At 42.9% G+C, this 27,134-nt stretch overlaps 1 protein-coding gene across 1 annotated transcript; it reads right to left on the bottom strand.

Moving 5' to 3' along the window:
* On the bottom strand, positions 1–26,159 carry LOC101829237 (natural cytotoxicity triggering receptor 1). The gene is made up of 13 exons (XM_040733843.1): positions 26,091–26,159; positions 25,324–25,359; positions 20,229–20,510; positions 17,435–17,722; positions 14,587–14,749; positions 9,042–9,060; positions 6,365–6,503; positions 6,252–6,287; positions 5,781–6,065; positions 3,235–3,513; positions 2,981–3,028; positions 853–900; positions 1–728 (listed from the first exon to the last, which is right to left on the bottom strand). The coding sequence occupies exons 1-13, from the start codon at positions 26,122–26,124 to the stop codon at positions 478–480; spliced, it is 1,908 nt and encodes a 635-aa protein (XP_040589777.1). The 5' UTR covers positions 26,125–26,159; the 3' UTR covers positions 1–477.
* Positions 26,160–27,134: the final 975 nt, after the last annotated feature.

Here is a 27,134-nt window from a genome sequence, read left to right as displayed (position 1 = left end):
TTTACTCATTGTAGACAAGTATATTGCAACAGCTTGGAGGTTCAGAGCACTTGTTGCTCTTCCAGAAGACTTGGGTTCAATTCCTGGCACCCTCCCTTCAGCTCATAGCCATCTGTAACTCGAGTCCCTGAGGATCTGACACTAATTACACACATGGTGCCCCCAAACACCCATACATATAAAATAAATAAATAAAATTAGGAAAACTCATAAAGACCAAAGTAGTAGGGAGATATTCCCATGGCCAACACGTTGGAAGGTAGTCATTTCTAGGAAAGACCAGCGTGTTTAAGAGTATAGCTCTCAGTAAAAGAACATTAAAGTACTTAAAGCTTAACAGAGACAGCGAGAATTTGTCTGCAGTAAAAACTGTAGGCTCCATCTCACCATGCCCTTTAGGGTGCTTTGCCAAACTTGGTGATGCCATCCCTTCATTCCTGCAATGACCACTTCCTTCACCAAGGGGACAGCATAGACTCATATGGCCCCAGGTCCAGGAGCTGCCTTCAGTTCCCCCATAGAAATTGCATCCCGTTGTTCCTCTTCGAGAGAACATTGCGATCTCCGTCTTCTTCTGCATTCCCAACTTGCTGATCTGTTGGTCCTCTCTTTATCCTTCTTCCTGCTGAACCAGTCTTCAGCCAAAAGCCATATGACAGCCATCAGGACTATGCATACCAGACCAATCCGAATGAAATTTTGGGTTGTATGATCCCAGAAGGCAGAGTCTGGAGATAGAAGACAGAATGGCTGTTGACAGAGGCTACACCCACCCCTCCCCCTCTTCTTCCTTGACATTCCCGCCTTGCTCGGCGCCTTTTCCCAGAGTCCGTGCTTCTAATGTCCACTTACCCTTCTGCAATCCTGACTCTTTTGTTGAAAGGTTGTACTCCAAATAAACTGAGGATAAAGGAAAGAAGCAGGGATGATCGAAAAGGCGTTGGATCCTTCCTTCAAAATATTTCTTCTTCTGTATATGCCCTATGGCATCCAATGGCTTTCCAACATTGGTTCCCACCCAGAATTCCAAGTCCTAGGAGATTCACACTGGCAATAGAGCAGACTAGCGAAGAAATGATTTTACTCAAGAATGGATTCACCCATAGCACTAATACATGTGTGTTCATGGCAGACAGTAACTCTGGGGAAGCCTCAGTTTCCTCATCCATCCAATATCATTTCCTTCTCACACAAAGTCTAATTCACACACAGCATTTTCTTCACTGTCTGAAGTGAGCTGCCTCCATCCCCACCATCACTTCTGTGATGCTCAGTTTTAAATGTCAGTTTGCCACAATGTAGAATTCTCTGCAAAGAGAGCTCCAGTGGGAAATTATTTAGATCAGGCTGGCCTGTGGGTATGTCCGTGTGGGATTGCTTTAATTATTATTTGATGTGTGAAGACCCAGTCTATTGTGGATGTCGCCCTTCCCTGGGCAGGGGTGTGTGAATGATATAGGACAGGAGAACACTCGAAGAGTTCGGGTAGCATGGATGTATTTGTTTCTCTCTGTGCTTTGCTGTGGATGTAATGTAACTATCTGCCTGAGTTCTTGCCATGACCTCTTTCCAGAGACGACCAAATAAACCCTTTCACTTTCAGAGTTGCTTTTTGGCCAGGGTGTCTTACAGCAGCAACAGAAATGTAATTCTCACCAGAGAAGACGGTCGCTAAAATGAAGACTCATAGTTGCTCAAGGTGTAGAGAATAAGACTGTGGAATTCTCGGTCCTAAATGAGCTTTATCACGCTCCTCCTCCCAAGGATTAGGGATTATCATGGAAGATGGGGTGGAAAGACTGGGGAGCCAGAGTTGGTGGCTAACTACAATGAACTAGTGTCTTCTGGCCACCACAGGGCGTGTGCACATACAAGCTCATAGGTATGATGCTAGCATTCATAAGACCTGTTCAGGCTCAAGCCAGATCAAATCCCAGCATGGAGACAAGAGGTATGTGTGAAGTCCCACCCCCGGAGGAGGAACCATTGACATTTGTTGCCTGCTGTGTGAGGGAGAGTAGGTTCTTTTAGGCTTTTGTTCCCAGGTAGACTGGCCATACTCTTGTGGAAGGTTACACACCCAGGAGGTATGGGGAGCACAAATTGTATTTGATGAGATTTTTAAAAGATGACACAAAATTTAGGTAGTGAGGGATTGAATATGATCAAAACAATGTATGAAATTCTCAAGGAATTAACACAAATTTAAGAAACTGAAATGAAACTGGGCCACACAGCTCTTTTCAACCCCAATGGCCCATCAGTACAGTTCTGTATATCAACAGGTTCATCTTCCTTCCCTAGGCTGTATACACATGGCTATGGATCCTTCTCCCTCTGTACCCCCAAGTATTTTCCCAGTTGCTTTTTATCTCGGATGCTTCCCACTCTGGGAAACCATCTTTCATATTGCTGCCTTCCCTCCTGGTCAATTTGATATGTTATCTTTTTCTACATCACAGCTTCCTCTTTATGTGCTAGAGAAAACATTTATTCTTTCTGACTTGACTCTTGGTTTGTTTCTTAGCGCTGGAATGTAAGTTCCACAAAGGTAAGGGTGTTTTTGGCTGACTGACTCTGCCACAGCTGCTAGTAGGTGCTGTGCATTACGTGAATGTTATGAGTAAATGACCCCTTCTTAGTGTCTTTGGTAAGTTTTGATCTTTTCAATGATGTGTGTGTGTGTGTGTGTGTGTGTGTGTGTGTGTGTGTATGTGTGTTGCCTTTTACAAATCCTCTCCATCTTAATTTTTGATACAGGGTCTTTTAATAAACTTTGAAATCACTGAGTCAACTAGACTGGATAGCCACTGAGTCCCAAGGGTTCCTCCTCCTCTCTCTCCCCCTAGTACTGGAGTTACAGGCATAGGTCACCATGCTTGGATTTTACATAGGCTCTGTGGCTCCAACTTGGTTCCTCAGTGTAAGGACTTTACACTAATTATCCAGCTCCTTTCTGATAGATTTGGAAGTGACTCACCAAAAGAAGTAGGGTCTGTGGGCTCAAGGCTGGTGTTCCCCTCACCTCCTAGAAATGGAAAAATAATGAAAAAAGTGACCTTTTTGGGTCTTCTCCTGTATCCTTGGTTCCTTCATCTTTCTCTGCCCCTCTGGTGTTCCTGAGTGACCAGTTGGATCTCTAAGAAGCAGAGAACTCTTTACTATATCTTTTGAAAATCACTGTCAAGGGTATCCTCTAGGGCTGTGGTTAAGACACAGGTGAGAGGTCCTTACCTGGGATAAGTAGTGTCACAGGCTCACTGGGGAAAGACCATACATGGTCGTTGTAAGAGCCAAAACATCTGTATGTCCCTCCGTGGTCTCTGGTCACAGGGCCCATGGGGAAGTCTGCTTTCTTGTTCCCATGTCTTTGCTGGACACGGTTGGGTTCTTCCTCCTTGAGAAGAAAGAATTTGCTTGTCCCAGCATCCAGGTGGCAGAAGAAGGTCACATTCTCCCCCGAGGTTACTTCAGGCCCTGGATGAATCCAGAGTTTGGGTGTGTCATACATACCTGTGGGAGAAGCAGGGCGGGTGTATGTAGAGCACCGTCACACTCCAACTCCCCAATATGCTGTTTCCTTTTCTCTATGGCCAGATATCACTCTTTAGAATCTGTGCTCCTTATGCTTCCTAAACGTGTACTCCTCACAGACAGATCCATTATCCTTTAGAACTAAGGCATTTGTGCCAAGCTTCTGCATCTCTACCCATGGCTCTGAGTTTGGTCCTCAGGACCAAAACCACTGCTGTTACTTAGAAGGCTGAAGATGTTCTGCCCCTACCTGGAACCACTGCATCAGAAACCCAGGGACAGAAAAGACTTTTACATTTTAAAAATTATTATTTTTAGATTATAATATAATCACAGCACTTCCCCTTCCCTGTTCTCTCTCCAAAACCTCCTTCCTCACTTTCAAATTTGTGGTCTCCTTTTGAAATTAATTGTTGTTACCTATCTATCTGTCTGTCTGTCTGTCTGTCTATCATCTATCTATCTATCTATACATATATATAAACACACCTATATATGCATATATAAACACACACATATGTTCCTAAATACATGAATACAACCTTTTCAGTCTGTATACTCCAACTTGTTTGTATGTTTTCATAGTGGACTACTGCATACAGGATAACCAATTGGTGTGCTCTTTGCTAAGTAAGACTTTCTCCTGTTGTCAGCATTCCTTAGTTGCCTTAAGTTCTGTGTGTAGGGTTGAGGCTCCCTAGGCTTTCCTCTGCCCTAAAAAAATCTTTTTTCTTGGAAGAGGGCATTGAGGAGGTGACTCAGTTGGTAAAGTCCTGAGTTTGATTCTTGGGTCTGGATTTGATCTCCAGTATCCACACAGAAAGCCAGGCATGGTGGTACATGACTGTTATCCCACTGCTGGACAGGTAGAGATAGGGAGATTTGTTGGTCATCTGACATAGTGTGTGTACTTGGTGAGTTCCAGATCCCGACAAGATACCCTCTCAAAAACTAAGGTAAACAGCTCCTGGAAAATGACACTTGAGGTTGTCCTCTGGCTTTTACATGTACACACACACACACACACTCTCTCACACTCACTCACACACAAACACATCCCTGTTCACACATGAACTTGCACACACTTGTTCAGAACCATTAAACACATGACACTGCCCACAAACCATTAGTAACCTTTACTTCTAGAACTTTTTTTCCTTCAAAATCCAGAAACCTTTAAACTATTAGACAACTCCTTTTCTGCCTTCCCAAGATCTGGCAACCATCCTTCTACATTTTTTGTCTCTATGAATTCTACTATTCCAGGTAACTCAATTAAGTGCAATCAGGCACTATTTGTCCTTCTGTGACTGGCATGTCTCCATTTGCATAATGTCCTCGGGGTGCAGCAGCATCATAGTGTGCACCAGAATTTTCTTCCTTTTCAAGGTAGAGTAATATTCCACTGTGTGAATATACCACATTTTGTTCATCCATTGATTCACTAAGAGACACCAGTGTTATTACTTCCTTTAGCTATTAGTTTATTTATTTAATTTATCTGTTTTTTCCTCTGTATGATTGTTTGTGGTATGTGTTGTGTATGTTCCTGTGTGTGTTTAAGTGTGTGTACCTGTAAGATCATGTGTGGAGTCCAGAGGTGGGTGTCCTGCTCTATCCCTCTTCGTCTTATTGCCTTGAGACAGGGTCTCACTGAACCCACAGCTAGGCTGGTGGTTAGCAAGCCACAACAGTCATGTGGTGTTCCCTGTGCAGTTCTAGAGTCACAGACACACCTGACTTTTTATATGGTTTCTAGGGATTTGAATTCAGGTTCTCATTCTTGAGAACAGCAAGCTCTCTTATTCATGAGTCATCTAACCAGTCATCTTTTGGCTATCGTGGCTAAAGCTTCAATGAACATGTCTGTGAGAGCGATCTATGCTTTTACAAGGCCTCTAAGTGTTTTTCAAGCTTGGTTAAATTTGAGAACCATGTACGTGGCTATGTTTTTTGATGATTTGATTCTCTTGTCCACCAGTCCTTAGTCATGCCCTGGCACACAGTGGCGTATTACAGAAACATCTTTCAGAGACCTTGACCTAAGACACATTGATGCCAGGACAGAGAGCTGACTCTGAATTTACCCTCATGGGAAGTGCCTACAATTGGACACATCCCCAGATTTCCAGCCCAATAAGCCGTGCCAGTGTGGTACTTAAAGAGTTATTTTGGTATTTGTGATCACTGACATTCCCCATGATTCATACCAAGGTGACTCTACATCTAAAAAACAAGACACTCACCAGTAACTACCAGGACCAGGAGATCACTGCGTTCGGATTGAAGATCCCCACTCTGATAGAAGCAGAAGTATCTCCCTGCAGTGTTTGGGGTCATTTGTGGAATGAAGAACATGACTTTACTCATTGATGTATGTGACTCTGGTCTCTTCATGGCAAACAGGCTTCCTTCAAAGTACAGTTGATACGCAGAAGCACTCTGAGGTCCCTGGCACCAGATGTTCACAGGGTTTCCTTTTGTGACCCTGTTATTAGGTTTGGTCCAGATGATGGGTTTCGGGAGAGTCTCTGAAAAAGAAACCAGAGACATGAGTCCCATGTGAACTATTACCTATCTACTTCACTGTCCCTCAGCCACCAGCTTGAGGCCATCATAGTGAGGCAGAATGCTTGCCTCTGTCTCTGGATGTTCTCAGATGGGCCTCTGAGATAAAGCCTTAAGAATGATCCTGAGGCTCTCAAGGAAGGACTTACGTTTTCCTGCATTGATCCTCTGGCTTAGACATAGTCCTGGAAAACAACAGTAATGATATAATGTCTCCCTGACTCCTGCTCTTGATTCCATCCCCCTTTTACGAAGGACTTACCCAGGAAGAGTAGGGCAGGGAGTGTCGACAGCATGCCACTGGCAAAATCAAGGCTGCACCGTGTGTGTGGACTGAGTCCAGTGGATGAAGGCAATACACAGGATGTGGTGGGTGAACCCCAACACCAATCGCCATGGGACTTTCACACCTTGTTTTTTTTAAACGGAAAGATTTGCAGCTCTCCCCTCACCACTGATCTTGGGTTTCAGGGAAAGATGTGGGTCCCACAACACATTTAACCATTTTGAGTCTAAAAGATACTTGACCATCATCCGCCCAGTCTGAAATCAACTTCTGGGCCAACCTATACATTCATTCAGGAAGGTATGGGGGAGATTTACAGATTTTCATAAATCTTCCCAAATGTTTGCTTCCTTTTTTCTACACAGACATATAATGCAGATGGTCTTTTTGTAGTTTCAGTCTGATTGAAGATTAAAAGCTGGCTTTGGAGTTAGAGTGTGGCTCTCTCCTTCTCTAAACCCACACATTCTTGTTAAAGTATGTCTCATTAAGAAGAGCCATCTGATATGGGACGGAAGGAAAACAAATATTTAGGACTGTTATATTGCTACTAATCTCATAATTCTGTCATGATGTTAATGGTTATATAGAGAACTAACCATTTCTAGAAAAAGGTTTTGTCTGCCTTCATGTACATGATTTCTGGTTTGAGTCCCTATCTATTTTCTTTTTTTCTCAATATATTTTTTATTTAAATTAGAAACATGCTTGCTTCACATGTTGATCCCATCTCCCTCTTCTACCCCTACTCATTTACCCCTCTACCAGCTCCCATCAACCTTCCACCCAATCCCCACACCATTCCCTACAGAAGGTGAGGCCCTCCATGGGGCACATCCAGAGTTTGTCACTTCATCTGGGGCAGGGCCTAGGCCCTCCCCCATGTGTCCAGGCTGAGAGAGCATCCCTCTATTTGGAATGGGCTCCCAAAGTTCATTCGTACACCATGGTAAACACTGATATACTACCCAAGGCCCCAGAGATTCCCAAGGCACCTTCACTGACACCACATTCAGAGGGGTCTGGATCAGCACCCTGCTGACTTCTCAGCCATCAGTCTGGGGTCCAAGAGCTCCCTCTTGTCAGGTCTGCTGTCTCTGTGGGTTTCACCATCATGGTCTTGACCCCTTTACTCATCACTCCTCCCTTTCTGTCACTGGGTTCCAGAAGTTCAGTTCAGTGTTTAGCTGTGAGTGTTTGCCTCTGCTTCCATCAGCCACTGGATGAAGGCTCTAGGATGACATATAAGGTAGTCGTCAATCATATTATCAGGGAGGGGCAATTAAGGTAGTCTCTCTGCTATTGCTTAGTTTGCCAATTTGTGTCATCCTTGTAGATCTCTGGAAATCCCACTAGTGTTAGCTCTTTCCTCAAACTTATAATGACTCCCTGTATTACAGTATCTCTCATCCTGGTCTCCTCCATTCTTTCCCTGACTTAACCTTACTGCTCCCCCATATCTTCCTCTCTTCTCCTCTCCTCTTCTCCCCCTCTTTTTTCCAGATTCCCTCTCTCCTCCCCCCCATGTCCCTATAAGTTTTCTACAGTGCCCCACAATGACAATTCCACCAGGACTATGACAACCTCACTATGCTGAAAAACACCAGCTAAAGATCAGATTTGGACTGATTTCGACGTGACTCATTGAGATGATCCAGCCTCACAGACACTGCTCAGAATGATTTCAAGATGGCCCTGTGATCCAGCCCCATAGACTTCATTAGCCAGGATTTGAAACAAGCCCCGTGCTTTCTCATTATTCAGAGCCTGGACAACTAATGATACGGCTTGACAATTAACCCAACTTTTCTTTTCAGGATCCTGTAAAGATGTCATTGCCCCTAGACAGCAGGAAGTAACTTTAAGAACGTGACTTCACATTTCCAAGTGGTGGGGTTTTTGATCACTCATTGAGATATGGATATTTGTCATTGTGTAGGGGGACTGGTTACAAAATGCTGTTGCTTATGATCAGGAAGAAAGTTGAACAAAGGGGTTCAAGGTTTTTGTTTTTGAAAAAAAGAGGAATCCAGATATGATATGATAAAAGGGTAGATTATTTAATCTACTCTGAGAAGAATAAAAAGTGGATATAGATATGACATGATGAAAAGGTAGATTATGGAATCTACTCTTAAAAATCAACTAATAGTTTTAAATATTTTACATTGGATTGAATACATATATATAGTATGCAAATATTAAATATTGATGCAAATTTGAGATTAATTTTACTAAAACATACTGTAAAACATTTCTATATTTTTCAAGGGGTTGTATCTATACAACTCATCTAATAATGTAATATGGATTTCTAATCCTTGAAAGTTATTATTATCAACTATATGGGACTATAAGGAAATGTGGTTTAGTGATTAGTCTACTATTACAATCAATTGTAGTCACATTAGGCATGTTTACAAGGTCAAACAGATATTTTAGAAAGACAGGTTTTCTTCAGACACTTTGGAGATCTACAGAATATGGCATTTAACATGTTTTTAATAACAAAAGATTTTTATGAAAGTGAGACATATCTGCTCCTGGTAGCACCCATTAATTTTGGAGAAGATGATGGGCATCAAAGAAACTCCACATGGAGTTTACTTGCTTTGTGGCTAAGGTAAGCCACTGGGCAAGAAAGTGTCCTTACGTCAACTGCTGACAGTATGCTGTCCAAATTGGGACAAACAGGACACCGAAAAGAGTGACTGCAAACCTTGCCAAGACAAGGTGGTCCAGGTCTCAAATTGTCCTGCTTCGTAAAAAAGTCTGTTTGACATTGTTGATGTACTTATTGTATATAGTTTTTTATGTTAGTTATACATTTAAAAAATTAGACAAAAAGGGGGCTCTGTGATGATATCTTGCATTTACACATAATGCCTGTCTGAAGGTCAGAGAATGGAGCTTGCCACTAGCTAGCCATAGAGATCTGGAGGTCTGTACAAAGGAAGTGAGGTGGCTAGCAGGGCATAAGCAGGGAGAAATAGGAACTCTCCCATCTGCTGAGATGCTTAGGATGTAAGGTGTGGTGGTGTTTTGCTCCTTCTCTCTGATCTTTCAGGATTTTCTTCTGTATCTGACTCCAGGATTTTATTACTTAGACCATTTAAGAGGGTCTGAGGACTTCCTAAAATGTGATTTTTAACCTCTGTATTTCTGTGTGCAACAAACATATGTTTGTATTTGATCTTTGGTTTAATAGCAACACTAATACAATATTAAAGCATTTACAATTTTTTTGTTTTTTTGGTTTTTACAAGACAGGGTTTCTCTCTATTGTTTTTGAGGCTGTCAGTCCAGCCCGGCCTTGAACTCACAGAGATCTGCCTGCCTCTGCCTCCCGAGTGCTGGGATTAAAGGCGTGTGCCACCACTACCCGGCAGCATTTACTATTTTACTCCGGGAAAATGCTATTATTATATTATTTTTCATGTGAAGGTGTGGTGTCCACATGTATGTTTATGTGTGCTTGCACGTGTATCGACATGCCTGTGGACACGTGTTCATGGGGAGTTCTGAGGTTGATGTAATGGATCATCTTTGATTGCTCTTACACCTTACTCATAGAGAGGCAGTGCCTCTCAATAAAATTCGGTGCTCACCAATTTGCTGAATATTTTTAGACAATTTGTTCTGGAGAATCCCTTGTCTCTGCATCCCCAGGCTGGAATTATATATAAGTGGGCTTCCATGTTCATCTGGTGGGCTTTAGGGAGCTGGGCTCAGGTCTTTACACTAACATTGCAGGCATTTTAATCACTTAGCTATGTCTCCAACCCTTATTAGGTTTGTGTGTGTGTGTGTGCGTGCGTGCGTGCACATGCATGTGGGTGTGCATGTACATGTCAACATATTTTTGGATACAGTGTCCCTCAAGTGCCAGGACCTTGCCAAGCTCTGGAACTTGCCAAGTAGGCCAGGTTGGCTGACCCATGAACTCTAGGTAACTCAGCACAGTCTTCATAAACATGTGTTACCATACTTGGTTTTTATGTATTTAAGGTTTCATTTTTAATTATGTGTGTCTGTGTGTGGATATATGCACATGAGTGTAGTGAATTTAGCAACCTGAAGACAGCATAGGATTCCCTAGACCTGGAATTATAGGTGGTTGTGAGCCTTCTGATGTGTGTGCTCTTAACTGCTGAGCCATCTTCCCAGCTTCTTCCTGGCTTTAATTTCTATGTGGCTTTTGGGGACTGAACTGACGCCCCCATACTGTTTTTTTTGGTTTTATGAGGCAGAGTTTCTCTGTATTGTTTTGGAGGCTGTTGGTCTAGCCTGGCCTCGAACTCACAGAGATCCACCTGCCTCTGCCTCCCGAGTGCTGGGATTAAAGGCGTGTGCCACCACTGCCCAGCATGTCCCCATACTTGTAAGGAAAGCATTTTGCTGACTTGTTGGTTATATTGTTTTCTGTTTCCTTTCTCCTCTATTAATGTTGGGGATTTACTACTTTACTTTATTGGATGCCATGGATTCCTCCCTGTCTTGCTTATCTCTTCTCACGAAATATATTATTTCCTGTACCCTTGCAACTGAGAGTATCTTTCTTCCTCCTATGTGCATGCTGCTAATGCCATCATCTCCTATGAGGTTTGTTTGGTGTTCATGACCAGCCTCAGTTTGTGTTTATCCTGAAATGTCCTTACTTCCTTGTCAATTTCATGGCACAACTTTGCTGGATATAGCAGCATTAGTTGAGTGAATATTCTGCTTTCAAGCCTTGAAATACATCATCCCACACTTTTCTGACTTTTAGGGTTTCTGAGAGAGCTGACATTATTCTGATGTATGTGCTTTTGTAAGTGAGTTGGTGTCTCTTCCTTATGGTTTTTGATATTCTTTCTTTGTCTTGTATTTTTGATATCTTGACTATATTATATCATGCAGAGTTCTTCTCTGATCAGGTATATTTGGAGTTCACAATAACTGTTGTGTTTGTATGTCTAGTCTAGGTTTTCTCTAGACTTGGGGAACTTTCTACTATAATTTGATTTTATAGATTATCTAGACTTTTGATGTTTTTGTCAACAACATTCTTGTCGTTTGGTGGATTCCTGGGCTTTGTCTTTTAACCACTGTCCTAGTTTCATTTAAGTTACCCTGGCAAAGGAATCCTAAGGGAGAGATGGTTTATTTGGCTAACAGTTCCACATTAAATTCCACCACTACTGGAGTGTCAAGCAGGAATTCACACCCTATTTTCTCAAACTCACAATTTATTATATTTTTGGTTGCGGGCCTAACCTTTAATGGCTGACATATCTCTCCAGCCCTCATGATTTCTGTAATGGTATAATTGTTCACATAATTTCTTTGGAAGTTTGTAAATTTTATTAGCATGTATTAATTGCACAAGTGAGGCTTTTGATGTGTAATTTCTATACATGCACACACTTTTCTGTGGTCCTAAATAGATCCATCCTCTCCATTACTTTTTATTATGCCCTACCATTTTTTTCTTCCACACCACTAATGATCCACATTTTACTTTTATGTCCTTCTCCCACTCCAAATTACACATATAATAGAAAATATATGTTTCTGAGACTGTTTTATTTCTTCTAACTCTTTGAAATATACAATTATTGGTTCAGTAGTGTAAAATACATTGGTACTGTTACAACAGAACTCTAGCACCTTCTAAAGTTGTAAATGTAAACTTGGTGCCCCAGATGAAGTTGTCATTTAATACAGTTTTATATTTCCCAAATAGGATTGTGATCTTCATTTGATTTTGTGTTTACATATTTAATTTACATCTAGACAAAACCAATACCTTAAAGACAAATGGGACCTACTATTGCAACAAGTCTACCAGTTATTTATAATTGATGGATATGCATTTAAGAAATCTAAAACCCAGTGTAGATGGGGAATGATAATCACAAAGTACTACACCTAGTTGAGGAACTATTTTGGTAATTTCTGGCTGCTGGGAAAGGGAGTTAGTCTCCCCACGAGGGTACATCCATTGAGAGGCTGCCCATGTTCCAGTGTGTGGTCCTAAAGTCATTCGCACACTGGTGGTACTAGCTAGGCTCAGAGAGTTTTTAAAATACACTATATGAAGTTAGGGTGGGGAGTGATGGTGTGGATAGGGAGAGAATTGAAGAGGAGGAGATGGGAATGCTTTTTTTTCCAAAATATGTCCACACATGGAATTCTCAAATGGTAAAAGTAAAAATATAGAGAGAAAGTATAAAGAACAAAGAGAAAATCTGCGAAGGAAAAGTGGTCCAAGCCTGATGGAGCAGATCTGTCATCCTAGCTGCTCAAGAGGCTGAGGGGGCAGGGAGACTGTGGTGATGGTGTCTAAAAGAGGAAAGACTCCTGGTATCAGTTACTCAAGAAAGGGACTGGTTTACTCAGAAGAGTTTTAGTCTTTCCTGCTCTAACCCAAAAGAAGCCTAGCATAGAAGTCTAATCTAAGAAGTAGTGTAAATAAAGGCCACACTCTTTATGGCATAGCAAATCCAATAGCAAAAAGGGATGAGGAGCTTTTGTCTTAGTTCTCAGGAGTCTCCTGACCCTACTTACTCAGATCAGCATACAAAGCCATAATCACATATCATCAACCTATACTCACTTGTTGCTTCTGACATATTTTGAGTGTGGACCATTGCTTTCAACATCTGCATGTTTCCAGCACATAATCTTAGACCTGATCATCACATCTCTCTCCCTCCCTCCCTCCCTCCCTCCCTTGCTCCCTCTCTCCCTCCTCTCTCCCTCTCTGCTCCCTTACCTCCTCCTTCCCTCCCTCCCACACACACACTTTTTGAGTCAGGGCATGAATGTGTCACAGAGGTGCAATAGGGAATGTGGTATCATTGGGGCTGTGCATTCAGCTGAGCTTGCAGGAGTTACTTACATCAGAAGTCCAGAGTATGATAAACTTGATTGTGAGGTTGTTTTAGAGTTCAGCTAGTCCTCACTTTGGCAGCACATATACTAAAATTAGAGTTCAGCTAATTTTGAACAGATGAGTACATAGTATTTCAGAAGAATTAGTGCATAGGTGTGGAGATCTCAAAGTACATTGATTATAAGTTCGATGAAAGTTTGATTTGTAAAGGCAAACCTTCAATAGCATTTCTCAAAAAAGAAAAAAATACATTCTCACAGTGGATCACAAGTTTGAGGTCAGACTGTGCCACAAGGTGAGCTCAAGGCCACCCTGGGCAACTTTATGAGAGCTTGTCTCAAAATGAAAAGAGGGCTGGGGGTGTAACTCAGTTGTAGGGAACTCATCTAGCATGCCTGAGACCTTCAGTTCAATCACTTCAGTACCACAACAGGAGGAAGATGAAAGGGCATAAATAGATGGAAAATTACAATCAATGTTCTTGGTTTGCTTTCTACAGCTGGGTAAAATACCATGACCAAAGCGACTTGGGGAGGAAAAGATTGATTTGGCTTACAGGTGACAGCCCATTATCAGGGGAAGCCAAGGCAGGAACTCAAGGCAGGAACGTGGAGGCGGGAACTGAAGTGGAGGCTATGGAAGAGTGTGGTGTACTGGTTTGCTGCTTATGACTTGCCACCTGCCCAAGGATGCACCACCCACCTGAGCTAGACCCTTCACATCAATCGTTAATTAAGAAAAACATTCCACAGACTTGCCTGCAGGGAAATCTGATTGAGACATTTTCTCAATTGAGGTCCACTCTTCCCAGATGACTGTAGCTTTTGTCAAGCTGACCGAAAAAGAAAAACCTAACCGAGGTATGTAACTATATTATAAGGTCACAATAAAAATGCATTAAAAATAATCTGAATGCTAACCCATAGAGAAGAAACAGCGTCAGATCCACCTAGGACCACACCATCTTATAACTCCATGTACTAGTTAATCTTTTTTGTCCTGAAAGAAAGGAAGGCAAGGCTAATTATGGCTCATGTTTTCAGAGGGGAGTATTTTATTATGGTAGGAAGGTATGTAATAGCAGCTCCCCAGAAGTGCATAGTGCCAGGGAGCTAGATGGACTACATATCTCACATCTTGAAGTTCTACACATTTCCCCAAACAGCACCATCTGCTGGGGAGTAAGTGTTCAAACACACAAACCTGTGGTGGACACTGCACTCAAACCTTACATTCTGCTGATGGATCCAAGCTTCTAATGATTTTTCCTGTTTGTAAGACGTATCCCCAGCTGCAGCTCCCAGTGTTTACCCACAGTCACTATTTGCTCAAACTCGGTGCAGCCAATGCCTGACAGTCTTCCTTTTGTGGTGCTCTGTGGCTGTTCCAATCTTCAGCTAGTATCACCAAGAGGACCACAAGGACCAACCCTGCTATACCCATCCGGATTGAATTCTCTGTCACATAATCTTGCTTCTTGGAGTCTAGAGACATAAGGGAAAAACAGGTAATTCTTGGCCATGATCCATTCTAACATAATTCTACATCCCTAATGTAGACTCTTTCCCATGTCAGTCTGACAAAATGTGATCCTAGCCCTTTTTAATGAGCTCATATATTCACAGACACCACACTTTTAGGGTGTGTAAGATAGAGGAGGCCAAGGGTGAGAAATTGTGGTTCTCAGAAAAGTAGGTGATTACAGGAGTTTGTACTTTGCTTTTCTCACCTCTCTTCATGGTTTCATTGTCCACCCAATGGTATTTCTTCAACACCTCCCCATGTTAGAAGCTTTGAATTTCTCCTTTGTGCTTTCCTCACTCTACATAACAACTTATGTGTTCCTCTCAAATGTGGCAAAAGAGACACACAGTCACCACTGCCTGAGAGGTTTAAGATAAAATTAGCTAAAACTTAGCTCTACTTAAAGATGACCCTTGCAATGATGATGGAGTCAGTTGCCTTGTGCATGCTAGGCAGGTGCTCTGTCACTCAGCTTTAATCCAACTTCTCATCGCCAATTACATGGCTGATGATGCCCAGTGAGCTACTTATCTTTAGTTTTTTTCCCTGTGTTAGATGGTCTTCATCTTTATAAGCCTGTTTACTCCCATGACTGTAATGAAATATGTGAGCTTATGATGTTTAGAAAAATTAAATGTTCAATAACATTTTCCTCTTAAAAGAGGGTTTGTCTAGCATGCATGAGTTAGTGGGACTCTATCTCAGAAAAGCACAACGATTTGATTACCTAGTCAAATGTGATTTTTCTTTTATCATTATCATGATAATTAGCTTGGTTGAGTTCACTAGTCCTTTTCTTTAGAGAAAGCAGGCCCTGTATCTTGCTTTAGAGACTAAACTATCTCTTATCCCCCATGGAGGGCCTTACCATCTCTGGGTAATGGAGTGGAGATTGGGTGGGGGGCTGGGGGTCTGGGGGGGCTGGTTAGGGGAGTGGGCATAGATGGGTGAGAGAGGGAACTGACATGGGAAGCAAGCTTGTTTCTAATTTAAAAAAAACTTACAAATAAAAAAATCATGCACTGAAAAAAACTATCTCTTATTTCAGGGTCAAGATAACTCTCTTCTGTGGTCTCCCACAGCAGGATATATTTTGCAGTTAGACCCCCAATCCATCGGGAGTGAGTTCTTGTTTAATTGTACTTTGATTATTCTGTATGGAGATCAAGTTGTCTCTATGCCACTAACTGAAAAGACCTATCTAGCTTCCCAGCATTGCAATGCACAGCTACCACACTGAATAGCTCATAGCGTGACTGGGGAGATGATATCTACTTCAGAAGATGGGCATGAGATACTGAATGTGGTCAACCCACTCAGCTACCAGCAACTAGTTTCCTCTGACTGAAGTCTCACCTTTTTTCCCTCCTTCAAGTCCAGTGTTATATGTCAACCACATAGCAAATGAGCCCTGTGATTCAGCCTTTATCACTGCCAGCACATTCTGAAAGTGAGTTTAAGGACTACCAAGACTGCAAAGAAAAAAGATGCGCTAAACTAGACTATATTTGGATCTTCCATCTCAACACGGATCCCACATAAGTGATTCTGAATATTGGGCCTTTCCTTTATCAAAAGACCAGGAAGCTGGAGAGATGGCGCACTGGTTAAAACCATTTGCTGCAGAGATACCCAGCCTACAATCCACAACACCAGAGAAGCTAGAGCCCTCTTCCAGAAAAAGATGGAAGCAGAAGCAGAGATCCACACTAACCAATGGGCCAAGCTCCTGGAGTGCAATGGAAATGAGGGAGGAGTGATAATATCAACAAAGGAGTGAAGACCATGATGGAGAAACCCACAGGACTAGCTGACCCGAGCTAGTGAGAGATCACTGACTCAGGACTGACAAATGGGGACCCGCATAAGACTAAACTAGACTCCCTTAATATAGGTGACAGTGGTATGGTTGGGACAGTATATGAGGCCACTGGCAGTGAGTCCAAGATCTAACACTAATGCACAAATCTTCTATATGGAGAGATACCTTACCCAGCCTAGACACAGGAGTGTGGGGGTGGAGAGGTGCCTTGGTCCTGCCTCAACGAGACTTCGTAGACTTCATAGGGGAGGCCTTACCCTCTCTCCAAGAAGTATATGGGAGTTGGGGGTGGAGTTGGGGGAGTGGGAGTAGAGGAGGGAGGGGCAACTGGGTTTGGAATGTAAAAAATAAACTAAAAAAATGCTGCACTTGCGGAGATTCCTGAGTTCAGTTTATAGCATCCACATTGGGTGATTCAGAATCATCTGTAAATTCAGCTCCAGGGAACCTGTCACCCTCTTCTGGCCCCCCATCAGCACTGTGCGTGAACTGTGCGTGCACGCACACACACACACACATACACACACACGCACGCACGCACGCACGCTCGCGCGCGCGCGCGCACACACACACACACACACACACACCACACCACACAGAAAACTAAAGTAAATCTTTAAAAGTAGATCACAGGTTTCTGAAGGTCATTCCGGAAGACTCCAGAAGACAGTGTGAAAGATTAGTGTGGAGTAAGTGAGATGCCCCTTTCTCTTCGTGCTCCTGAGGACAGTGAGTCTCTGCTGCCACACTCCTCAGTCTCAGGACACCTCACACCTAGAGACAGCACTGGCAGAGAGCAAGAGCTGGGCTGTGATGCATCTACCTGTGACGACGAGCTCCAGGGCATCGCTGGGGGCTGACCACACATAGGGTCTGCTGCTGTGCCACCCATAGCACCTGTAGCTCCCAGCAAAGTCAGGGGTCACAGGACCAAGGCTGAAGCTGCCTTGATGTCCTTCATGTTGGCACCATGGCAACGAAGCGTCTCCATCCTTGGCCAGTGAAAATCTGTTGAACAGGTTGTATGCTGAACTACACTGGAAGGAAATGTTTCCTCCTGGTTTCAGCACGCGGCTTTGATCTGTGGAGAGGACAGGTTTGTTGTATAAGCCTGGAAGAGAAGACAGTGAGCTGTTGGCAAAGTTTTGTTCTTTGAAGAATCATTTTCAGGGTCTGGGGGAAATGGGTCTGCTCTTCCAGAGACACAACTGTTTTTAAATCCACTTCTAGGGGATTTGATGTCCCCTTCTGGCTTTCAAGAGTTCTGTATCCACATGGTGTACAAGCAAAAATCCTTACGTGGAAAATAATAAAAAAATTCAGTTGATGGTGCTGGAGAGATGACAGCAGCTCAGGCCTGAATGTCACCCTGGTGCTGGGGGGTCAGAGTGGGCCACTCAGATCAGTATGGCCCTGGCAGCAGCATGGCCCTTGGCCACCCTATATGAGCACATATGGCAGCTCAGACCCCTGGCATCTATACAACCTTTTGTGGTAACAGGGGCCACAGACATCAACACAGATTCTGGCTGAGGCAGACCATAGACGCGGGCATGGCCCTCTGCAGCGACTCAGGCTTCAATGTTACCGTGGCTCTCGGTGGCAGCACAGGTCACTGAGATTAGTATGGTCCTGGTGGCATCATGGTTTTCAGGCACCAACATGGTCTCAGGTGGTGACCCGGATGCTGCACATCTGCATTGTCTTCAGTGGTAACATAGCTTGGCTGATGTAGGGCCACAGACCCAGACATGGCCCTGGGCAGAAGCCCGGCCGAATGTCACCAAGACTCTGGGTGGCAGGTAGTTCAGGCCACCCACATCAGCGTCTTCCCTGCTGCCTTCGCGTCTTCAGTGATGCCTCTCCCATGGCACATGAGCCACCCTGCTTCTCTTTCTCTTTCCGTTCTCCACCATACAGTCGCCTTGAGCTACTGGGAGGGAGTGTGGGTGTCTTCCATCTGCCCAGGCTGAGCAGGGCTGGGTGGGCTTGTGGGTCACCTGCTGAGACAGAGTCTTGAAATGCAACTCAGGTGGGCTTTAAACTCACGATCCTTCTGTCTCAGCTTCTTGAGTGGCTGGGATCGCTGGTGTGTACCGACACACCCAGTTTTTCCTCCCAACTTCTCCCCTGTCCCCCTTCTTTCCCCTCGCCTCCAATTTCCACTCCTCTCTCCTCTCTTTCCATGTTCTCCTCCCTCCTTTCCTTCCGTTTCCCCCTCTCTATTTCTTTCGACACACTCTCACGTAGCCAGGGCTAATCTCAAACTAACTGTGAAGCAATGGATGGCCTACAACTCCTGCTCCTCCTGCTTATACCTGTGGGATTATTGGCTTTCTGATGTCCATCGCTACATCTGGCTTATTTTTAAAACTAAGAAGGTTTTGTGTGTTTGTCATCTTTACCATGATGTGTATCTATCAGTATCTATCATGTATGCCATGCATACATTGTATAATGACTAGTTAGAGTGAATAGCATATCTATCGTCTCACGTAGGTTTTTTTTGTGTGGCAAGAACAGCTGAAATACAACAGGCACCACCTCTGGTTTTCCCTGTAATGACCCCATTACCCAGTGTAGTCATGAGAAAAGTATCAGATGATTTCTAAGAATGGGAAGTCCCAGAAAATACTTGCCTGTACTTTTCAAAACCACCAAGGCTATCATAACCAAAAGAGAAATAAATGCAATGTGAGATCTTGGAAGGGGTCCTAGAGTAGATAAAGGCCATTAGATCGCAATGAAGGAACTCTGAATATGCTTTAGATATCAGGTAATAGAGTTATATCAATATTCATTCATTCTTGGTCTTCTCAGTCTTCAACGTCTTCTCAGTTTTTCTATGAACCTAAAGCTATCCTAAAAATGTGGGAGGTAGGGAGGATATGGGAAGAATTGGAGGAGGGAAAGGAAAGGAATATGATAAAAATATATTAAATGAAAACAACTAAAAAAACCTAAAAAATGTGGACATTATTGAATGCAGAGAAGCACAGTTTCCCAAGATACAGAGAATAATTATGGTTGTGGGCGCAGACATACACAAGACATTTATACTACTCTTGTCTAAGACCTAGGCAACTCTGCCCACAGGTGAACAGGAAGTATATGAGTTAGAAGACAGGGTGAGGACTAGCAAATGCCATTCTCCAGACTTGACAGAACCACCACAATTATTAACATACAACTGTAATCACTTGCACTGGGCCCACATGAGAGCAATCCTGTCAATAACAATTCAAGGAAGAAGGGGAGCTGGGTGATGAGGGAGTAATCAAGTCGTCCTGTCCTTTGTGATGTAATTACTGACTATATGCAGATTCTGGGAGAGGGACAATCAATGCCTTTAGTTGTGTATGTACTGCTGAGCCCACTGGGCTCCAGAAGACAACTTCAAACCCTTAGTCATAGGAACGGCTCAGGCTAATCTCAGTGGGTCACCAAGCAAGATGAATAGAACTGGGGGCGAGAGTGGTCCGTATACATCATGTACATTGCATGAAGTTACCTACTAGTGAATGTAATTAACAAAAAATTAAAATAACCTTACAAAGTCTGCTAAAATGAAGACAAAATAACTATCGGGAGGCTGGGCTCCCAAGGTGTCTCCTTACCTGTCACCACCAGCTCCAGGGGTTTGCTCTGCTCTGACCAGTGGTACTTCTTCCTGTACTGACACTGATAACATCCTGCCGTGGTTGTATTCATGTGGTTGATGATGAATTCAGCCTCTTTCTGAAATCCCAGTTTCTTCTCTATAACTGTGGGTGTGGAGTTTTTCATCAGGGACAGTTGATACAGGAAGGCTTCAGGTGTTCCCTGGCAGATGATCCTCACAGACCCATTCCAGGGAACGGCAGGACTTGTGGCAGTGGATATTGTAGGAGTGGGAAATTCTGAAAGGAAGCATAGCCTAAGCTCAGATGGCTATTGTGTTCCATCTATGTTGGGGGATATGAGTTAAATTGCAAATGACCTGTAACTATTTCATTTAAAAATAGTATGATGGGTGTCTGGAGATAAATCTCAGTTGATAAAGTGCTTGACTTGCAAAATATTTTTAAAAATTATAATTTATTTTTATTTTATGTGCATTTGAGTTTTACATACATATGTATCTGTGTGAGGGTGTCTGATCTTGAAGTTATAGACAGCTGTGAGCAGCCATGTCGGTGCTGGGAATTAAACCTGGGTCCTTTGGAAGAGTAGCTGGTGCTCTTAACTACTGAGCCTTCTCTCCAGCCTTCTTGACTTGCAAGAGTGAGCACCTAACTTTGCCTCCCCAGAACTACATAAATGACCAGGAGTGGTGGGATGTACTTGTAAATCCCCTGTGGAGTCAGAAGCAAGCAGATTCCTGGGCTCCTGGGCCAGTCAACCTAGCCTAATCAGTGGTGCCAGGCCAGTGAGAGACCCTGCTTCAAGGAACAGTATTGAATGCAGAGAATCTGCTTGCCTGTAGTGATGAGAATTTTTCAAGACTGAGTTATATAGCCCTAAATGGGACACTGAAACCACATGCTTTAAGGCTCAGGGAACAGAATTGGAAAGTGTGTATAAAGCAAGTAAGAGTTTAGGGAGAAGAGCTGTGAAATGATCCTCTGGGAATGCCACAGCCAATGCAAACATACTTCACAGAAGCAGCAGCATCTGCCAGCAATGAGCCTATACAAGACTGTTGTTGTCAATAACTAGTGATAGATGGGAGTGAAGCCTACATGGCCTCACCCCTCCTTGCTGAATAATCGATTAATGATTGATTCTGAGGAAGTGGTAGGCATTATCTTCAGCTGTGTACCCATTAGTGAGCCCACCAGTCTCCAATGGAGACCTCCAAACCTATGGTTACATAGATGGCCCAGATTAAATTTAGTGTGTCACAAAACAAAGGCGTGAATATTTGAGAGAGACTTGCAGGAAATGAGGGCAGGGTATGGGGTGTTAGAAGGAAGTAAGAGAAGGTAGGGGATGTTGGCAATAAGAACTCACTATATACATGTATGAACTTGCCAAAGAACAAATTTAATTAAAGACTGAAAAATAATCAGCAAGGCGAAAAGAAATCAACAAGGTGGATATCACCGGAAGGGGAAAAACAGTGATGTTCTGCATCTGCTATATGTACACAAATGTGCATGCTTACCTGCACATACATGAACACTCTCTCAAAGAAAGTAGTTGTTTTGGGGTATATTTCATACATTGGAGATTTACCATTGGAAACAGGGGTTTGCTATGTAGTTTCAAATTCCCAATCCTTTTGCCTCCTAAGAATTGGAGTTATGTATGTGCACAATAATGCCATGACTGTCAGTGTTAATTTAGTTGTATTGATTACTTCATCATGTTGTATGATCATCATCATCATTTGCAATGGTTTCACAACTTGGCACTCTTCCTTTAAGCCAGGATCTAGACCTCAAATCCATTTCCTGTCTCTAAGTACCCAAATAAACAGAATTGTAATATAGTTTTGTGTGTGTGTGTGTGTGTGTATGTGAGCTTGCATGCATATGTGTGTGCAGATTTTATACATGCATGCATACATGCATACGTATATACGTACAGATCTGATAGAGGCATGGAGAGTGCTGTAGAACAGGGCCAGGTGACCTAGAATGGGCAGATCCTCGTCATGAATCCAGGACCTCATAGGGAGACTGAACGTTAATTATCTTCCCTGCTTTCCTCATTACTTCTGATTAGCCTTGAGCAAGTGATTTTTGGTCTTGAAGACCTCATTCTCAGTTTTTGACTGTTTACATGGAATAGACATTGGAACACTGAAAACCCTCAGGTTCCCTTCATCATGACATGCCTGCTCCATGGGAGCAGCTCAGTTGGTGGAACATTTCTTATCATAGAGGAACTCCTGGGTTTGACCTTTGGCATCACAAAATGAAACAAAAAATATGAGTACTGTATGCTCACTCTCATATGATGATGTCTAGGAAGGTGATTTTAAAATACTTTTCAATTTTCAAATACCTTATACAACACATTTTGGCCATATTCATCATCTCCCAGTCCCCTCTATTTTCGCTCTGTTGCTGAATCCACACTTTGATGTCTTCTTTGACCCATCAGTTTTAGAGTTTCTTGAGTATGTGTGGAGAGGTTATTTAACGGCCATGTGGGTAACTTAGCAGAGACTACACTAATGGAAAGAAAATGACCTCCCTTCCCCAGAACCCATTAACTGCCCATAGACCCACAATGAGTATTATGACTAAGTCCATGATTTCATATAGCTAAACAGCTGAATAATTTTATACCTGATCCTAACAGTCATTTAGAAGACATTTGGTGCAGTACTTAACACATACCTGACATCATATTTTGCCCTGTAGATAAAACATTAAATAAACAATAATTTTTTGATAACAATAAATTTGACCTGAATGTTGAATAGTTGTCACTAGAAGCTCAGTAGTATAAGGGAGTGGGTACAGGCAGAAGCTGAATAATGAGCAGTTTAATAAATGCTAATTCTCTCCAGAGTAGCTAGGTGACTGCAGTTTTCATTAATTATTATTTATGTTGTGAATAAACACAATATACTACTACAGTAAAAAGCAAGGACAGATATCTAAGTTTGTCCTATGACTTCTGCGTGCACACTGTGGTACTTTTATTTACTCACATGGAAATAGTAAGCTGGTTTGATTAGCACACGTGGTGTGAACACATTGCATGTTACATCGCATTGCACCCTGTAAATGTGTGCAGTTAAGATGCCAATACACATTTGTAATAGCTCTGTGATCAACAGTGTCAACTTACAGAAAAGGAGACAGGGTGGCTGGTGTGGAAATCCAGAAAGGGAAATGGAGGAGGTGGGTATAGGAGGCATGGAGCACTGCAGAGATAAGGGGCCATTACAGGAAAGACTGAGATGTCATAAACGCAAAAGTGGAAGACAGGCTCAATGAAGGTGAGTGAGAGTGAAGAGAAGAGACAGACACTCTGAAGAAGTAGATATAGGCCAGCAAAGAAGGTGGGAGGGAACTTAGAACATTGCACCTAAGACAGATCTGAGAAGCTATACGAGGGAGATACCTAGAATTACATTTAAAAATATTTATTCACTATGTGCATAGTGTTCTGACTGCATGGATGTCTGCAGGCCAAAAGAGGGCACCAGATCTCATTACAGATGGTTGTGAGCCGCCACCATGTGGTTGCTAGACACTGAACTAAGGACCTCTGGAAGAACAGCCAGTACTCTCAACCACTGAGTCATCTCTCCACCCCACTAGAATTGTATGTTAAGCATACATGACTCAGTCTTTAGAAAGATGTTGGAATTATTCATAACTGCCGGAACATGGGAACAACCTAGATGCCCTTGAACCAAAGAATGGATAAAGAAAATGTACATTTACACAATGGAAATTACAAAAACAATGGAAGTTATGAAATTCCTAGGGAAATGGATGGAACTAGATGACTGAGTTGGGGGAGGGATGGGGAGGGAGAGCAATGAAAGAGATACCTTGATAGAGGGCGCCATTATGGGGTTAGGAAGAAACCTGGGGCTAGGGAAACCCCCAGGAACCCACAAGGATGACCCCAGGTCAGACACCTAGCAATAGTGGAGAAGGTGCCTGAACTAACCTTCCCCTGTACAAATCAGATTTGTGACTACCCTACCATCATAGAACCTACATCCAGTACTGGGCCAAGCTCCTGGAGTTAAGTTGAAGAGAGGGAAGAGGGATAAAATGAGCAAGGGGAGGTATGTCAAGATCATGTTTGACAACCCACGGAGACTTCTGACCTGAGCTGGCAGGAGCTCTCTGACTCTGGACTGACATCTAGGGAACCTGCACAGGACCAAACTAGGTCCTCTGAAAGTGGGTGACAGTTGTGTGGCTTGATCTATTTGTGGGACTCCTGGCAGTGGGACCAGGACCTATCCCAAGTGCATGAACTAGCTTTTTGGAGCCTATTCCCCATGGTGGGATACCTTGCTTAACCATGATGCAGGGGGATGGAGCCTGGTCCTGCCTTAACTTGGTATGCCAGACTTTGTTGATTCCCCAAGGGAGGCCTTACCTCCTTCTAAGGGCTGGATGGGGGTGAGATCAGGGGGATGTAGGGGGCAGGAGAAGGGGAGGGAAGGGAAACTGGGGTTGGTATGTAAAATGAAAAAATTTTAAATAACAAAGGATGCTGGAGAGAGACATGGTAGGTGAAGGCTTTACATGTACTAGGAGGCCAAAACAAGAGTTAGAGTAGCAGAGTATGCAGAACTTAACACTGTTAGCTCTTCCTTTCATTTAGGTTGATGCTTCCCTCAGTACTACTTAGGGCCCAACATTGCGGTACAGTACATGAGCGTACAATAGAGGAAAGATAGACTGTCTTCCTCTAAATAGGTCAAGTAAATAGACTTTGTTTTGGAGAAAAAGTGAGTCAACACTCAAGAGGATGTTAGGCAAAGACTACTCATAACTTCCTCTTGTGAATATTCAGTAAAATACAGGTCATTGTTACACATGTACCTAGCAGATCCAAGGCTATTATAGATCCAGAGTGGTCTTGAGTCCCCTTGATGAGATAACACAGTGATAAACAGCAGACACTAGAATGGGACTAGAGCGGAAATTAACCTGGGCTTCAGACTATCTTCCCATTATTCTACTCCACAGCTTATGTGACTAGTATCTAAGGTGTTATGAAGGACACAACTTAGGGGACACTTACCTCCTTGTGCCCAAATGGAGTGTCCCAGGAAGACTGCTGGAAGAGAACCATTGGGGAAATTTAACCTTCTAGTATCCAACTTGTGGTACAGGTCTCCCTGTGCAATGAGTTATGGAGTAAAGCTGTGTGTATGTGTGTGCCTGTCTATTTATCTACCTGCCTCAATTATCTATAGTAATTTTTTACTTATCCCTCTAACATCTATTACCTGTCTATTATATATGTATGCATGTATGCATGTTTGTACTTAAGTATTGATCATTTCTCTACCCACCCATATAGCTATTATGTATTAATTATCTTTTATCTATTATCAGCAATCTATCAATCTATCTTCCAGTCAGCTTTAATCATTTATTTATCACCTTTCTTCTGCAGATCATCTAGTTTTATCTATGGTGTATCATTTCTTCTGTCTAGCTCTAGCTTTCACATGTATGGCTGCATATCTGTAAGAATATATTCCCCCCAAATAACCACACTCTTGAGGGTCACTCTTACATTTTCAATCCCTTTGTCTCTTCTCTCATGATGCCTAGCAGTCATCATGAAACCCAGACAGTATGTCATGGGTTGAATAGAGGAAGGCGAGGCCCACAGCTCAGATTCTAACTGAGACCCAGTTACAGTCATCTCAACAGTCTGGTAAGGAGGTTAGACTATCATTGACTGCCACTAAACATCATCTAGCTTTCATTTTCAGAGAGGGTCTAGCTTTTGTGGGAGTCCTGTCTTTCTTGCTAACCCACTTTCATTTCATAACTCACCAAGACACAGGAATGTGATGCCCTGGGGAGCCATGGTGCTAATATGACGTTAGTCCAGTTAGCTTCCTGTCTGTGTGCATTTGCAAACAACAGATACTTGTGAGACAGTAGGACTCACAGGATGTGTGAGGTCTGAGTCCCTGACCACAGGATTTCTACATCTTCTGCTCCAAAGGCACAAGGAACAGTTCCTTTTTGAAAAGTTCTCAGCTGGTCATGGGTGGACTTTTAGAAGAGAACAAGAATCCTTCTGTTTGAATTTCACAAATGAAAGGAGGCTTTTCCTCAACACAATGTCTAGCGGTGCTCAAATTCCCCATTTTAAACCTGAGATTTCTTTTTTTTATTTTTCCTGGCAGGGCTTATTATGCAGGCCAGGGTATCCCAGAACTCACTTAATGAGGCATAGACTGTGCTCAAACTTAGTTCCTTTTTCTTCAACTTGCTGAATGCAAGGAATACAGGTGTTCAATACCACACTTTTTTGTTTTCTGTATTTCCCTTTAATGTATCTTGAAGAGCTTATGCTTTTTCCTTTTAAAATTTAAATTAGAAACAATCTTTATTTTATATAACAATCCCAGTTCTCTGTCCCTCCCATTCTCCCATGCCCCAAACAACCCCTATCCCATACCTCTTCGGCTCCATAGAAAGGGTGAGGCATTCTATGGGATATCATAAAAGTCTGTCACATTATTTGGGGCAGGGCCTAAGCCCTCCCCTGTGTGTCTAGGCTGAGAGAGTATCCCTCTATGGGGGAATGGACTCCCATTGTCCATTTGTATACTAGGTATAAATGCTGTTCTAATACTAGGGGCCCTATAGACTGACTGCCAAGGCCTAACAGACATCCATGCTCAGGGAGCCTGGTTTCTAAGCAGTCAATCTGGCGTCCAGGAGCTTCCCCTTGTTCAGGTTAGCTGTTTCTATGGGTTTCACCAGCATAGCCTTGACACTCTGGTCAATGTCTAATATCAGTATATGAGTGAGTACATACCATGTTTGTCTTTTTGTGACTGAGTTACCTCACTCAGGGTTGTTTCT

This window comes from Mesocricetus auratus, unplaced genomic scaffold (genome assembly GCF_017639785.1).
Source record: "Mesocricetus auratus isolate SY011 unplaced genomic scaffold, BCM_Maur_2.0 Super-Scaffold_100037, whole genome shotgun sequence".
Classification (NCBI taxonomy): domain Eukaryota; kingdom Metazoa; phylum Chordata; class Mammalia; order Rodentia; family Cricetidae; genus Mesocricetus; species Mesocricetus auratus.
The sequence above is the reverse complement of the archived record's forward strand: the minus strand, read 5'-3'. Positions and strand labels throughout refer to the sequence as shown.